Source organism: Hyperolius riggenbachi, chromosome 9 (assembly GCF_040937935.1).
Source record: "Hyperolius riggenbachi isolate aHypRig1 chromosome 9, aHypRig1.pri, whole genome shotgun sequence".
Classification (NCBI taxonomy): Eukaryota; Metazoa; Chordata; class Amphibia; order Anura; family Hyperoliidae; genus Hyperolius; species Hyperolius riggenbachi.
The window spans coordinates 278,694,336-278,711,457 of NC_090654.1; the positions used below are offsets into that span (position 1 = coordinate 278,694,336).

At 45.5% G+C, this 17,122-nt stretch overlaps 1 protein-coding gene across 3 annotated transcripts in view; it reads left to right on the plus strand.

The window, feature by feature from the left end:
- Positions 1-17,122, plus strand: part of SERPINA10 (serpin family A member 10) — a 46,979-nt gene that overhangs the window by 16,751 nt on the left and 13,106 nt on the right. For 2 of the 3 annotated variants that reach the window (XR_011024176.1, XM_068254649.1), the window contains exon 2: positions 14,079-14,745. Coding sequence is in view for 2 of the 3 variants with exons in the window: in XM_068254649.1 (XP_068110750.1) it covers positions 14,079-14,745 (667 nt within the window). In the remaining variant the exon portion in view is untranslated. Of the gene's footprint in view, positions 1-10,670; positions 10,772-14,078; positions 14,746-17,122 lie in introns of those variants that run through there. The other variant, XM_068254650.1, reaches the window with a different exon arrangement.

Here is a 17,122-nt window from a genome sequence, read left to right on the forward strand (position 1 = left end):
TGACCAATTAGGCTTTCTTTGTGTGGTACATTTTGCTAAGAATTATTTTATTCTAAACCGCAGTGTTAAACCCCCCTAAAGACCAGGCCATTTTTCTGTAAATGGGCCACTGCAGCTTTAAGACCTCGCTGCAGGGCCGCACAACTCAGCACACAAGTGATTCCCCCTCCCCTTTTCTCCCCACCAACAGAGCTTTCTGTTTGTGGGATCTGATCGCTCCCCCAGTGTTTTTTTTTTTTTGGGGGGGGGGAGCGGGGAATATTTATGCCCTTTATCTTTAAATACATTTGTCTATTTCTTTTTCTACTCCCCCCTCCCTCCTTCCCCCCCGCCAGCCCTCAAAGGGGGGCAGATCCCCTCCTAGATTCCCTCCACTGGCTTCCTACCCAGTCCAGAATCAGATTCAAGATACTGTGTCTGACCTACAAATCTGTCCACAAAACCTGTCCAACCATTTCTGATCTTACTCAGAAATACACACCAAGCCGCTCACTCCGCTCCTCCAATGAACTTCGCCTAACCGCCCCCCGCATCACCCAGTCCCATGCACGCCTCCAGGACTTATCAGGAGCTGCTCCAACACTATGGAACTCCCTACCTCCACCCATTAGGGCAGCCCCCTCCTTCAACATCTTCAAGAAAGCCCTCAAAACTCACTTTTTCACTCTGGCCTACTACCCCTCACAAGTGCTCTAAACCTACAGCTGAACTCTGGTCCCCTACCATTTGTGTCCTTACCTCTCCCTCTAGATTGTAAGCCTTCGGGCAGGGTCCTCCTCCTTTTGTGTCCTACCTGATCTTGCACCTCCATTACTGTGAACCCATGCTATGCATCTGAGTGAACCTAACTTGCCTAATCTCCATGCTCCATCCAGTGACTGACTAAGCATTACCTGGTACTCATACGGTGCTGTGTGATCTCCATGCTCCATCCAGTGACTGACTAAGCATTACCTGGTACTCATACTGTGCTGTGTGATCTGGTTTTCTTGTATTCCTTTATTGTCGTATTGCTGTATGTCACCCCTAAATATTGTCTGTAACCTAAATTAATGTTCAGCGCTGCGTAATATGTTGGCGCTTTATAAATACAATAAATAAATAAACAATAAATAAATAGATGACCCCCCTCTCCTGTTTATTCCTGAGTATTGTGAACAGCGCACAGGAAACAATGTGGGTGTGTGCTTTCACTTTCCTTTTAGGGCCCATTTCCACTTGTGCGGTGCAGAATCGCCGCTGATTCCCCACCGACAAAATCGCATGCGGGTGCGATTCCGCATGCATATTTTACCGCAAATTCGCATGAGATTGAAGTGTAGAGAGGTCAGGGAAGGTGGCTGGTGGGCCGCTTGTAACCCAATGGACCCCAAGCACCTGCCTAGGTTGTTTGCTGGATGATCCTGCTCTGCATTGAAGCATATTTGTCATCTGCTGATAATTGTTATGTCATTGTTAAATGATAAATTGTTAAATGTCATTGTTTTATAATAAAAGATAATAACAATACTCTCTATCGGGGCATAACTAGAAATCACTGCTTCCACCCCCCCCCCCCCCCCCCCCCCCCCCCGCAATGGTTTCAGTACAGTTTGGAAGGGAAATTTGCCAAGACCATAAACCATTGTAATGTGTATGTCGCGATATTGTAAAGCCGACCCTCGTCCTTGCTTGTCCTGTCCCTGGTTGATGTGACTGGTCACTGAGGTTGTGCTGCTCGGGGAAGTCATATTATGTATACCAGGAAGGCGTAACGTCCTCCCTGTGATTGGCTGACGCTGACATGTGCTCTGTCCTTTCATGATGATGCGATTACAGTGATAAGTCGGCTTACAGCTCACAGTGTATATTAAGTATAGGTGAAGCCAGCAATTATCCGGTGTTAGCGATTATCTACGGTTTCATTATTCAGTATCAAGTTTCCCCATTCAGCACGACCATTATCACCAGAAAATGTGCTGCTTTATAATTTTACACTTTTAAGAGGAGCTGTAACCAGGGCTGGATTTGTACTCTTTACCGGCCAAGGCTGCTGTCACCAGACGCCCCCACTTCAGTATAGGTAGCGAGATGACCCCTCCCCAATTTTCTCCAGTATAGGTAGCCAGATGACCCCTTCCCTCTAGTAAAGTATCCCTCAATCCCTCCTTTTCCCACTTCCCCCCTTCCAGTATAGGTAGCCAGCTCGCCTTCACACCGCAGCAGCCATCAGTGTCACTCATTTCTCCGCTTGTCTCCAGTGTAGAAGCTTCTTTTTCCCCTCTGTCTCCAATGCTGCCCAAGTCCATAGCCGCTGGCCACAATGCAAACGTGCACAGAGAGCAAGGTGGCTAGCAGCAGAGTACTGCAGTCAGATGCTGCATTGCAGCATTTGCAAGTTTGCTAATGCTGCATAAGTTCAGCCTGCTGCTTTAGAGCCTTTGGTCCTGTGGTGCCCTAGGCCATGGCCTAGGCGGCCTTGTCCTAAATCCGGCCCTGGCTGTAACCCAGGATTGAACTTCACTGCAATCCGTAGCTGATACCCCCTTTCCCACGAGAAATCTTTACCTTTTCTCAAATAGATGATCGGGGGGGGGGGGGGGGGGTTGGCTGATACTGGGGTGAAACCCCTCCCATAGTGTGATGTCATGACCATGGTCCTGACAGTTTGCTGACTGTGAACCTCGTTGCATTGTGGGAAATAACGGCTGTTTCCAACTGCCAAGCAAGCAGTATCTCCCTCTGTGCATAGAACTCTCAGTTACGAACATTCCGTACAGATCACCTGGCAGAACTAAAGATGTAACCGCCAGTGATACATTTCAGAATGTAAATCAGTGAGGAAAGATTTTACAGTGGGGAAACACCGGCTAACTAATCCATAAATTATTGTAAAAAAATAAGCAATTTTATTCTTTATATTACTTTCACTAATGAACATTAGTGTTAGGCATCGGTAGGGAGAATTAGGCAATGATGGCTCCAGCTTCAAACTTTTTTTTTGGGGGGGGGGGGGGGGGGGGGCACAAAGGGAGCATGATGGCTGGCTGGAGGGGCCCATTTTGGTGATCAAAATCAATGTTTGTATGGCAATTTTTAGATATTTTTCGCCTAAGTCAGGTAATAATTTTAAGGCTAGGTAGCACTGATAGGAACCAGATGTAAACATCACAAACAGAACTCAGAGACTTTTGAGCAGAGAAGATTGTCCATGTGCTATTATTGAAGAGAAGTTACCTACAGATGTACTTGGCTAGTTGGCTGGCATGCTTTAATCCTTACTTGCTAGCAAGCTGCTCCTGTGTGGACAGATCACAGACAAATCATTCCAGCCCCCAGCCTGTGTCTGACAACTTTACAAGCAAGGGGAAGGGGAAGAGGCAGGAGGGAGAGAAACACTGTATGTGTAATTCATTATCGTAGTAGCTAAGCATTGCTGGAGACTAAAGATTGAATTTTACTATATTAGTATTACCCTGATTCAAAACTTCCTGTATGTAAAATACAGGCTCTAGTTAATTGGCTAATTTCAAAGAAAAATTGTATGCTTTCTGCAAGCCTTCTTCATGCCCTATCCATGTTGATTGATTATGTTAGAACATACAATCAGAAGGAGGAAGAGAGATTTTTTTTGCAAATAAAAGAGTCATCCAGATACATTAATTACAGGGGATCTTGCAAGGATTGTGAGGTATTTATAGCAAATAGATAAGACCCTTGGTGCACTTAACACCTACATAGACTCGGGCTGACATGGAGAGTTTAGTACAGACCCTATCCTGTTCACTGTACATTGCTGGAGCCTTGAAACAGTTAACTGTTGGTTACTGAGCAGTGTGGGGGGGGGGGGGGGAGGGGGGCACTAGGGGGGGCACACAGTGATTCCTAGGAGGGGCCAGTGCCCCAACATGCCCCAATTAAGCATTGGTAAAGAGAGGTGTTTGGATTAGGTTAAGCAGTAGAGTGTTGTACCGTGTTAGCCATCAGTAAAAGCAAGAAGTTTAGTATCAGGATGATGCCATTCATTGGCTAACTTATGCTGGGAATACACGGGTCAATCCAATTAGCCGCCGGATCAACCCCAGCCGCGTCCCCGCCGCATCCCCGCTCGTCCATGCATGCGTGCGGATCGATTACCGCTCGTCCCCGCCGGCGCTTCCTTATCAGCGCTCGATTCCCTGCCATTGTCCGCCGGCGGGGATCGAGCGGGCGGGGGTCGAGCGGCTTGATCGGGCCAGCTGAATATTATCGGCTGGCTGGATCAGCTGGCCGATACACAGTACAGAAGCGCACCGTGTATCCCCAGCATTAGAAATAAATAAACAGTAAGCTTTCGGCTAATAATAAGCCTTTCTCGGACTTGATTCCTGCATATACTGACAAGCTATACAGTGGTTTGCAAAAGTATTCGGCCCCCTTAAAGTTTTCCACATTTTGTCACATTACTGCCACAAACATCAATTTTATTGGAATTCCACGTGAAAGACCAATACAAAGTGGTGTACACGTGAGAAGTGGAACGAAAATCATACATAATTCCAAACATTTTTTACAAATCAATAACTGCAAAGTGGGGTGTGCATAATTATTCAGCCCCCTGAGTCAATACTTTGTAGAACCACCTTTTGCTGCAATTACTGCTGCCAGTCTTTTAGGGTATGTCTCTACCAGCTTTGCACATCTAGAGACTGAAATCCTTGCCCATTCTTCTTTGCAAAACAGCTCCAGCTCTGTCAGATTAGATGGACAGCGTATGTGAACAGCAGTTTTCAGATCTTGCCACAGAATCTCAATTATATTTAGATCTGGACTTTGACTGGGCCATTCTAACACACGAATATGTTTTGTTGTAAACCATTCCATTGTTGCCCTGGCTTTATTTTTAGGGTCGTTGTCCTGCTGGAAGGTGAACCTCCGCCCCAGTCTCAAGTCTTTTGCAGACTCCAAGAGGTTTTCTTCCAAGATTGCCCTGTATTTGGCTCCGTCCATCTTCCCATCAACTCTGACCAGCTTCCCTGTTCCTGCTGAAGAGATGCACCCCCCGAGCAGGATGCTGCCAGTGCCACCACCATATTTGACAGTGGGGATGGTGTGTTCGGAGTAATGTGAAGTGTTAGTTTTCTGCCACACATAGCGTTTTGCCTTTTGGCCAAAAAGTTCCATTTTGGTCTCATCTGACCAGAGCACCTTCTTCCACATGATTGCTGTGTCCCCCACATGGCTTGTGGCAAACTGCAAACGGGACTTCTTATGCTTTTCTGTTAACAACGGCTTTCTTCTTGCCACTCTTCCATAAAAGCCAACTTTGTACAGTGCATGACTAATAGTTGTCTTATGGACAGAGTCTCCCACCTGAGCTGTAGATCTCTGCAGCTTGTCCAGAGTCACCATGGGCCTCTTGGCTGCATTTCTGATCAGCGCTCTTCTTGTTTGGCCTGTGAGTTCAGGTGGATGGCCTTATCTTGGTAGGTTTACAGTTGTGCCATACTCCTTCCATTTCTGAATGATCGCTAGAACAGTGCTCCGTGGGATGTTCAAGGATTTGGAAATCTTTTTGTACCCAAACCCTGCTTTAAATTTCTCAATAACTTGATCCCTGACCTGTCTGGTGTGTTCTTTGGACTTCATGGTGTTGTTGCTCCCAATATTCTCTTAGACAACCTCTGAGGCCCTCACAGAGCAGCTGTATTTGTACTGACATTAGATTACACACAGGTGCACTCTATTTAGTCATTAGCATCATCAGGCAATGTCTATGGGCAACTGACTGCACTCAGACCAAAAGGGGCTGAATAGTTATGCACACCTCACTTTGCAGTTATTTATTTGTAAAAAAAAATTGGAATCATGTATGATTTTCGTTTCACTTCTCACATGTACACCACTTTGTATTGGTCTTTCATGTGGAATTCCAATAAAATTGATTCATGTTTGTGGCAGTAATATGACAAAATGTGGAAAACTTCAAGGGGGCCGAATACTTTTTCAAGCCACTGTATACACTGACATACAGAAGAGAAACATTCTTTAGCAAACATAAATGTAATGAGATGGGGTTAGATTAAGACATAGTAAAATTTCGGTAAAGATGACTGATATTTTACTATTGGAATTAAGTTGTAGAATTTCAGCAATTTTACTAATATTCTACTAGCAGCAATCTCCTGCACCCTCCTTTTGTCCAGGTGCCTTTTTTATTTACATGAATGCCCATTGTGTCCTCTTTATAAATTGTTAGCTATGTCATGGTAAGCAACCTGATGCTGGGTACACACGTTACGTTTTTTCGTGCGATAGATGGATCAGATAGATAAAATCCGTCATGTCCGATATTGCTCATATTTCTCATAGCGGTGAATGGAAAAAAGATAAGAAAAACGAATGAAGATAAGGGAATTAAGCGCAGAATCGAGTGCGGAATCGTGCCGCAAAAACGATCGGGTTGGGGAATCGCACGAAAAAACATAACGTGTGTACCCAGCATAAAGTATTATCTCACTGTAACAGATCATTTTATCTTTGTAAAGCCTTTGTGTGGGGCTCCATCTAGTGGTAGAAAGAAGGTAGTGAAAGTGAAAGAAAGTCTGAAAACGGGAAAAAACAAAAACAAACAAGCAAACAAAAAGTCTGGGTATAAGATAAAAAAAACAAACAAAAAAAACCTATCCTTTCACTACAATAGCAGAATAAAACAATGAATGACAATTTTAGGGGTTAGATTGTAAGCTCCTCTGAGGAACAGTTAGTAGTGCTATGATTGGATCAACCATGGAGAATAACGCACAACAAGATGTCAGCCTCTTAGCGCTAACGAAATCATCGGTATATAATTAAAGCGGTTGATCTGCACTCAACCACTGGGGGGCGCTAGGAGATGATGACAGAAGGACGTGGCAGAAAAGAGGGGAGTTTCAAGTCTTCCAAATCAACCCATCTTAGGTGTGGTCGAAACAGAAAATGTGCCAACTGCCAACATGATCTTCCTTAGCGCTGTGTATAGTACAGAACAAATAGTGGGGAGCACAGATACATGAGAGTTTCATAACTAGTCTCTACAATCAGGATATCAGCAATACAAATACATACATGGCTGATAAGTGGTTTGAGACATCTCCAATACTGCCACGTGTTCATATGATAAATTACAGCAAAATAAGAAATACTAGTTATTTATTGTATTTATAAAGCGCCAACATATTACGCAGCGCTGGACATTAGTTTAGGTTACAGACAATATTTAGGGGTGACATACAGCAATATGACAATACAGGAATACAAGAAAGACCAGATCACACAGCACAGTATGAGTGCCAGGTAATGCTTAGTCACTGGATGGAGCATGGAGATCACACAGCACAGTATGAGTACAAGGTAATGCTTAGTCACTGGATGGAGCATGGAGATCACACAGCACAGTATGAGTACAAGGTAATGCTTAGTCACTGGATGGGAGCATGGAGATCACACAGCACAGTATGAGTACAAGGTAATGCTTAGTCACTGGATGGGAGCATGGAGATCACACAGCACAGTATGAGTACAAGGTAATGCTTAGTCACTGGATGGAGCATGGAGATCACACAGCACAGTATGAGTACAAGGTAATGCTTAGTCACTGGATGGAGCATGGAGATCACACAGCACAGTATGAGTACAAGGTAATGCTTAGTCACTGGATGGGAGCATGGAGATCACACAGCACAGTATGAGTACCAGGTAATGCTTAGTCACTGGAGGGGAGCATGGAGATCACGCAGCACAGTATGAGTACAAGGTAATGCTTAGTCACTGGATGGAGCATGGAGATCACACAGCACAGTATGAGTACAAGGTAATGCTTAGTCACTGGATGGAGCATGGAGATCACACAGCACAGTATGAGTACCAGGTAATGCTTAGTCACTGGATGGAGCATGGAGATCACACAGCACAGTATGAGTACAAGGTAATGCTTAGTCACTGGATGGAGCATGGAGATCACACAGCACAGTATGAGTACAAGGTAATGCTTAGTCACTGGATGGAGCATGGAGATCACACAGCACAGTATGAGTACAAGGTAATGCTTAGTCACTGGATGGGAGCATGGAGATCACACAGCACAGTATGAGTACAAGGTAATGCTTAGTCACTGGATGGGAGCATGGAGATCACACAGCACAGTATGAGTACAAGGTAATGCTTAGTCACTGGATGGAGCATGGAGATCACACAGCACAGTATGAGTACAAGGTAATGCTTAGTCACTGGATGGAGCATGGAGATCACACAGCACAGTATGAGTACAAGGTAATGCTAAGTCACTGGATGGGAGCATGGAGATCACACAGCACAGTATGAGTACAAGGTAATGCTTAGTCACTGGATGGGAGCATGGAGATCACACAGCACAGTATGAGTACCAGGTAATGCTTAGTCACTGGATGGAGCATGGAGATCACACAGCACAGTATGAGTACAAGGTAATGCTTAGTCACTGGATGGGAGCATGGAGATCACACAGCACAGTATGAGTACAAGGTAATGCTTAGTCACTGGATGGGAGCATGGAGATCACACAGCACAGTATGAGTACAAGGTAATGCTTAGTCACTGGATGGAGCATGGAGATCACACAGCACAGTATGAGTACAAGGTAATGCTTAGTCACTGGATGGAGCATGGAGATCACACAGCACAGTATGAGTACAAGGTAATGCTTAGTCACTGGATGGGAGCATGGAGATCACACAGCACAGTATGAGTACAAGGTAATGCTCAGTCACTGGATGGGGCATGGAGATCACACAGCACAGTATGAGTACAAGGTAATGCTTAGTCACTGGATGGAGCATGGAGATCACACAGCACAGTATGAGTACAAGGTAATGCTAAGTCACTGGATGGGAGCATGGAGATCACACAGCACAGTATGAGTACAAGGTAATGCTTAGTCACTGGATGGGAGCATGGAGATCACACAGCACAGTATGAGTACCAGGTAATGCTTAGTCACTGGATGGAGCATGGAGATCACACAGCACAGTATGAGTACAAGGTAATGCTTAGTCACTGGATGGGAGCATGGAGATCACACAGCACAGTATGAGTACAAGGTAATGCTTAGTCACTGGATGGGAGCATGGAGATCACACAGCACAGTATGAGTACAAGGTAATGCTTAGTCACTGGATGGAGCATGGAGATCACACAGCACAGTATGAGTACAAGGTAATGCTTAGTCACTGGATGGAGCATGGAGATCACACAGCACAGTATGAGTACAAGGTAATGCTTAGTCACTGGATGGGAGCATGGAGATCACACAGCACAGTATGAGTACAAGGTAATGCTTAGTCACTGGATGGGAGCATGGAGATCACACAGCACAGTATGAGTACAAGGTAATGCTCAGTCACTGGATGGGGCATGGAGATCACACAGCACAGTATGAGTACAAGGTAATGCTTAGTCACTGGAGGGGAGCATGGAGATTAGGCTTTTAGGCAAGTTAGGTTCACTCAGATGCATAGGATGGGTGCAAAGTAATGGAGGTGCATGATCAGGTAGGACACAAAAGGAGGAGGACCCTGCCCAAAGGCTTACTATCTAGAGGGAGAGGTAGGGACACGAGAGGTAGGGGACCAGAGTTCAGCTGTGGGCTTAGAGCACTTGTGAGGGGTAGTAGGCCAGAGTGAAAAGGTGAGTTTTGAGGGCCTTCTTGAAGATGTTGAAGGAGGGGGCTGCCCTAATGGGTGGAGGTAGGGAGTTCCATAGTGTTGGAGCGGCTCTTGAGAAGTCCTGTAGGCGTGCATGGGACTGGGTGATGCGGGGGGAAGTCAGGCGAAGTTCATTGGAGTAGCAGAGTGAGCGGCTAAGTGTGTTTATCTGAGTAAGATCAGAGGAGGAGGATCACTAGGAGGAGGTCCCTGCCCTTGTGAGCTTTCAATCTAGAGGGCAGTGGGGTGGAGTAACCAGGAAAGGAGACACACTGGTTAGCAGATGAGGCAGTGATCCTCATATGCTATCTATAGTAAATTATACATTTGTCTAAATAGGTGTGTTTTTTGAGTATGTTTTATTATTACTATTATTTAGTATTTATATAGCGCCGCCGCCGACATCTTACGCAGCGCTGTACAGAGTATATATTGTCCTGTCACTTAACTGTCCCTCGGAGGAGCTTGCAATCTAGTCCCTACCATAGTCTTATGTCTATGTATGTATCGTGTAGAGTATGTATCATAGTCTGGGGCCAATTGTAGGGGGAAGCCAATTAACTTATCTGTATGTTTTTGGGATGTGGGAGGAAACCGGAGTACCCGGAGGAAACCCACACAGACACAGGGAGAACATACAAACTCCTTGCAGATGTTGACCTGGCTGGGATTCCAACCGGGAACACAGCGCTGCAAGGTGAGAGCTCTAACCACTAAGCCACCGTATTAATATTTTTAGTACCACTAGGCACAATAAATAAATACAATAAATATGATCCTCATATATATTTTTGACAGCGTATAGTCTAATTAGTTGTTGTTTATTGGATCCCAGGAGTGTTTTTGAACCCCCCCCCCCCCCCCCAAAAAAAAATAAAACAAAAAAAATGATCACAGAAATGGAGGAGGAGGTACAATAACAGGAACACAAGGCTCTATGCTTCCTGTGTGTGTCATCCTCCTCTGTCAGTTAATCAGTACAGAAGGGAAGCCAATGGGAGACACACTTTGGATTGTCAAATATTTGTTGGGAGAGTGGACATTGCTCTGAACTTCCCTGGCATGATTTGGAGTCCTGTGCTGGAACTACATAGGTAAGATTTCTCATCTCTGGAGAAAAATCTTTGTGTTATATTCCCATTGGTATTGAGAGATCTATCTGTCTATCTATCTATCTATCTATCTATCTATCTATCTATCAATCAAACTCTCTCTCTCTCTCTCTCTCTCTCTCTCTCTCTCTCTCTCTCTCTCTCTCTCTGTCCGTCCGTCTGTCTATCTATCTGTCCGTGTATAGGCTATGTCTGTCTATAGAGTCATAGACACGAGGGGCAAAAACCATCTGAAATGAACGACTTATCGTTCAGATATCGTGCAGTAAATAATTAACCACTTCAGCCTTCGGTCGTTTTCACTTTATGCATCCGAGCAATGTTCACCTCCCACTACTTATCACTACTTATCACAATGAACCGATCTATATCTTGTTTTTTCCGCCACCAATTAGGCTTTCTTTGGGTGGTAGATTTTGCTAAGAGACACTTTACTGTAAATGCATTTTAACAGGAAGAATAAGAAAAAAACTGAAAAAAATCATTATTTCTCAGTTTTCGGCCATTATAGTTTTAAAATAATACATGCCTCCATAATTAAAACCCACGTATTTTATTTGCCTAATAGTCCCGGGTATTACACCGTTTAAATTATGTCCCTATCACAATGTATGACGACAATATTTTATTTGGAAATAAAAGTGCATTTTTTCCGTTTTGCATCCATCACTATTTACAAGCTTGTACTAAAAAATGTATAGGTAAATATTTACATGTCTTTTTATTGTAATTTTTTTTGTTTTTTTTATTAAACATTTTATTTGGGTATTTTTGGGAGGGTGGGATGTAAATAGTAGTTTTTTACGTAAATATATGTTTTTTGTTTTTTTGTTGTTTTGTTTTTTTACATGTAGATGTAGTTTTACTTTTTGGCCACAAGATGTCAGCCATGAGTTTGTTTACATGATGTCACTCTAAGCGTAACATGTACGCTTAGAGGGACGTAGGGGGACGCAAAAAGAAGAAAAAGCGAGGCTTCCGAGAGAAGCGGTCGCTTTTTCTGCGGGAGAAAGGAATCAATCATCGGGCACCATGTCCCGGTTGATTGATACCTGGGCTAACGATCCGCGGCTGGGAGTGTGTGTGCACGCGTGCGATCGGCCGCGGGAGCGCACATGGCCTTCTGGACGTAGCTTCTATGTCCAGAAGGCTTAAATGGTTAATCAACCGTCGTGTTAAATGAACGATCCATGGCGAATTTTTTGTGCATTTTGAATGACCGTCATGACAGACCTCTTCGTCAGATAATCATTCATAGTCAGCAGTGTGTACAGAGCTATAAACGACTATCCGCAAAGTCTACAGCACCTTGCCTAGATCCACAATCGTTTAACAAGCAGGTGTCAAACTCACGGCCCGCTGGCTTAATGCAGCCCTGCTTGTCAATTTTCGTGACACTCAAGAGCATGTCCAGTATTGTTAGTAGCAAAAGAAAGACAGCACACACTGCCTTCCCATCCAGAGGAGCACACCGGTGACGGTGTTTCTGATTGAAACATTGTCAGTTTGAGTCAGAGTGCAGCAACAACCCATGGGACCCATCTGTTCAGAAGTTAGCACAGGGCCCCTGAGCAGAATAGTGCAGTGGAGCAGTAAATAAAATATCTACCTGCTCTAGCAAGATATCGGATCAGTTTATTTCGGCGCACGGCGCTGAGAGGCGAGCGCCGAAGCTGGGTGTCGTCATAGCAGCAATGCTATGATGCGCACCCCACGTAGCGGCTGCCAGACCCCGAATTACATCTCCCTCCGAGTTGCGACAACTCGAAGGGGGAATAGTATTTAATTAGCGGCAGAGGGGAGAGCCCTCATTCGGCTCCCTCCCCCCCCCCCCACGCCGAACTGAGCGGCACCGAAATAATATGTACCTGCAAGATATTGTGTCTCTTTAGTTCTGCCTGGCAGTCACATCATGATCTGTGCCTCTATACCTCCTTCTCCTGATCACGTGACCTACATTCGGAGCCGGAGGTATGCAGCATAGAGCATCTGAAAGCTACACTGGAGCGGGTAATTATTAAACACAAGAGGAGGAAACACCCCCCCCCCCCCTCAACACACACACACACCTACTCACACCACCACCACTGTTGCTATAGTTATGCCACTCAATTGAGGCTGTTCAATGTATGTTAAATATTAACCACTTACAAGCGGCCTCTACCCCCTTAAAGGGAAGGTTCAGGGAGGGGGGTAAAAAAATAAAAATCAATAGCCACTTACCTGGGGCTTCCTCCAGCCCGTGGCAGGCAGGAGGTGCCCTCGCCGCCGCTCCGCAGGCTCCCGGTGGTCTCCGGTGGCCGACCCGACCTGGCCAGGCCGGCTGCCAGGTCGGGCTCTTCTGCGCTCCAAGGCCCGGCACTTCTGCGTCCCACGCCGGCGCGCTGACGTCATCGGACGTCCGCCGGGCTGTACTGCGCAGGCGCAGTAGTTCTGCGCCTGCGCAGCACAGCCCGGCGGACGTCCGATGACGTCAGCGCGCCCGCGTGGGACGCAGAAGTGCCGGGCCTTGGAGCGCAGAAGAGCCCGACCTGGCAGCCGGCCTGGCCAGGTCGGGTCGGCCACCGGAGACCACCGGGAGCCTGCGGAGCGGCGGCGAGGGCACCTCCTGCCTGCCACGGGCTGGAGGAAGCCCCAGGTAAGTGGCTATTGATTTTTATTTTTTTCCCTCCCTCCCTGAACCTTCCCTTTAAGGACCAGAGACCGCTGGTACAAGAAATGGCGGAATAACGATGAATACTGAATCGCCACACATACCCGCCGCAATCACCGTCCACGCCGCACACCGGGAACCAGGGCCACCCACTCTGCCGTCTCTATGACGGCAGAGTTCCTGTGAGCCGGTCAGGAGCCGCTTTCATTGGCTCCTGACCCTGCCTATCAATGTAAGCCAATGGGAGCGGCTTACGTTGATAGACAGGGTCAGAAGCCAAAGAAATCACAGGGCTCTGCCGTTAAAGAGACAGCAGAGCGAATTAGCTGCGACAGCGGCAAGATGGTCGGGAGTGACGAAAGTGACAAGAAAATGACAACAAGAAGGCATCGGTCTAATGAAATCTACGCCCTGGCAGCCAGATAGTCGTCAAAACAGGGCGTAGATTTCAATTAGTGCGACCCTTAACTAGTTAATAAACTCTTTGGCACGCAACTTAGACTATGTTTTACTGTAGATGTTGGCCCCTCAAGTGACGTAACTGTTGTTCAGCACTGTGTACTATGTTGGCTCTTTATATATACAATAAATAATAATTATAACATAACTTAGAGAATTTTTTTTTTCACCCATTAGAACAGCATCATGCGGTGGACACTGGTCTTCATTCTGCTTTTTGGGTTGTGCTTGGCCAACCACCCGACCAAAGGCAAACCTAAGAAGAACAAACACCAAGAGAAAACCCCATTCTCTGAAACATCAACGTTAAACCCTTTAGGAGACAAAGAGGAAATTGATGCTGTTAGCCTGTCGTCCATGAACGCGAACTTCGGCTTCAGCCTTTATCGGAAGATGGCTGACAAACATGACAACAACATCTTCTTCTCTCCATTTAGCGTCTCCTTCCTCCTTGCTCCTTTAACGCTTGGGACTCAAGGAGACACACATGAGCAGCTGCTAAGGGGCCTAAACTGGGAGCCATTTAGAGGGTCCAAGGACCCTCATTTATTGCCCACATTGCTGAAGGACATGAAGGAAGAGATCATGGAGAGCGAGGGATATCTATTGGACATTGGAAGTTTTGCCTTTGTACATGAGACCTTCAACATTAGCCAGGAGTTCCTCAACCAGACCATGACCTATTTCAACATGGAGTACCAAAGCATCGACTTCCATGACCGTATGGCCATACACACCATTCGAGACTTCATCAGTGAGAAGACAAGAGGTAGAATCACCGAGCTTCAAGATGAAATTGATCCCCAGACCAAACTGATGCTTCTGGACTTAATATTCTTTAAAGGTATTTTGTGGCTTTTAAATTGGTATGGAAAATTTAAGCTAAGCGGGTAAATGATGTAGTGGTGGGACCAGAAAGTACAATCTCCCAAATAACAAAAATTAAAAAATTATATTCAAAGCCTGCCAAACTTTAAGTGGGACCAGAGGCATAACTATTGTGGGAGGAGCCCCTGCGACCATGCAGGAAGGGAAGGGGGGGGAGTCAGGGCTGGGGTCGGGCTCAACTATTTACCCTCTCTGCTTCCCTCCCTGTGATAGAGAGCCTTCCCTTCATGGTTAATGGCAGGGGTTGTTAGATCCACACTTATGATGGGTGGGGTGTCATGGAGACTGTACTGATATAGTAGTGCTCCTCTGATCAGATTCACATTTAAACTTGGAGCTGAACTAATAAGGGGTTCAAATACCCCCTATTAGCAGCTCTTAGAGTGGAGTGCTGCAACAGATCAAACTGTATGGAGCTTGGAATTGGGCCATTCAGATGCACTTCCTGACAATTCTTATTGGCCCTTTTGCCAGACATTCAATATGCATAAAATTGCATGCATGGAGAAATTATCAGCATTTCATTGGCTACTACTACTATTCCTAACCAGGGCCAGACTTAGCACTAGGCACAATCAGGGCTCAATTCTCTAAAGCATGATAACTGCTATCACAGCAGTTATCACATGATCTGCTGTGCGCGCGCAAAGCATTACACACGCGGTAGATCGTGTGATAACTGCTGTGATAGCAGTTATCATGCTTTAGAGAATCTAGCTCTAAGAGTGAGATGGCAAACAGATGCCACGGGTTTGCAAACCTTCACTTACTATGACCTCCTCAAGAGCAAAGAGATCTGTGTGTGAAGGCCGGATAGACAGTCCCATCCAGCCTACCCATCCAACTCTCTATGCTTCATGCATGGATCCAAGTTGGTCATAGTTGAAGGAGCATAGAGAGATGGATGGGCAGGCTAGATGGGTAGTCCCGTCCAGCCTGCCCATCCATCTCTCTCTGCTTCTTCATGGTTGGTTTTCCTGGAGCTCCCAGGATACCGGAAAACAGAAAAGGAAAAAAGACTAGGAGAGGAGCTCGTCTATTCATCGGAAAAAGCAGTCAACCTGCAAAACGCTTAGTCTGCCTTTGTGCAATAAAAATCTTTCCATTAGACCATGTTTGACTGGCTCTTTACCATTGGTGGAGAAAACCTATTTCTCTGTTCAACAATTACCGCTTAAAAAGTTCTAGTCTTTAAATGATAAATACACCACGTGTCTTCAAGCCTTCAGTGACCACTGACCAGTCACCATAAGCAGTAAAAATCAAGGCTTACCAGCAAATGCCAGCCCGAATCACAAGGCTGCATAAGAGTTTAGTATAGACTTCTTCAGCCTGATCTCTCATCTATGGATAACAATCAGGTCTCCAGCAGGATCCCCCAGTTGGTACTCAACACAAGGTAGCCAAATCAAATGGTGATAATATGAAATGAGGTTTTATTTGAAAACGCCACTCAACAGATAAAAACCATACAACATAAGTAAACTTACATCCGGGGCCCTATATGATAGGGAACCCCAAGGCCAAGATTTCAGCAAGGCTTGGTGTACAGAGGCGCCAGAGTAGAATAAAAACGTTTAAAAAACGTCTAAAAGAGGGGGATGTTCAGGTGGACTTACCTCCCTCAAAAATATAAAACTCAATTGAATCACAATATATCAATACAAAAATATTTTATTGAACTCCACTTAGTGCAACGCGTTTCGCAGGTGTGGTCCTGCTTCATCAGGCAAACAGGAGTATAACTCAATGGGTCTAGACACAGAAGTGAGCGCCAAAGGCCAGAGGCGCTCACTTCTGTCTCTAGACCCATTGAGTTATACTCCTGTTTGCCTGATGAAGCAGGACCACACCTGCGAAACGCGTTGCACTAAGTGGAGTTCAATAAAATATTTTTGTATTGATATATTGTGACTCAATTGAGTTTTATATTTTTGAGGGAGGTAAGTCCACCTGAACATCCCCCTCTTTTAGACGTTTTTTAAACGTTTTTATTCTACTCTGGCGCCTCTGTACACCAAGCCTTGCTGAAATCTTGAGTCCACCCTTGGTGGAGGGGTGCTACCCCGTTTCCTATCTACAGAGAGCGACATCTTAAAAACCTGATTAGGGTCAGGTTCTAATACTCCCCACCTGCACTTGAAGTGGTTGCCTATGGGTAACCCATGTTTGTGAGTATATATCTACATATTTTGCTTTTAACCACAACCAACTTAACAATACTACACCATATTGGGCTCTCGATTTCTCTTTGTTCTCCCAAGGCCAAGATGCGCTGTATGTAATAAGTCCCAACAGGGAAATAGATGGTGCTGCCTGTCTCCTTCCTAACT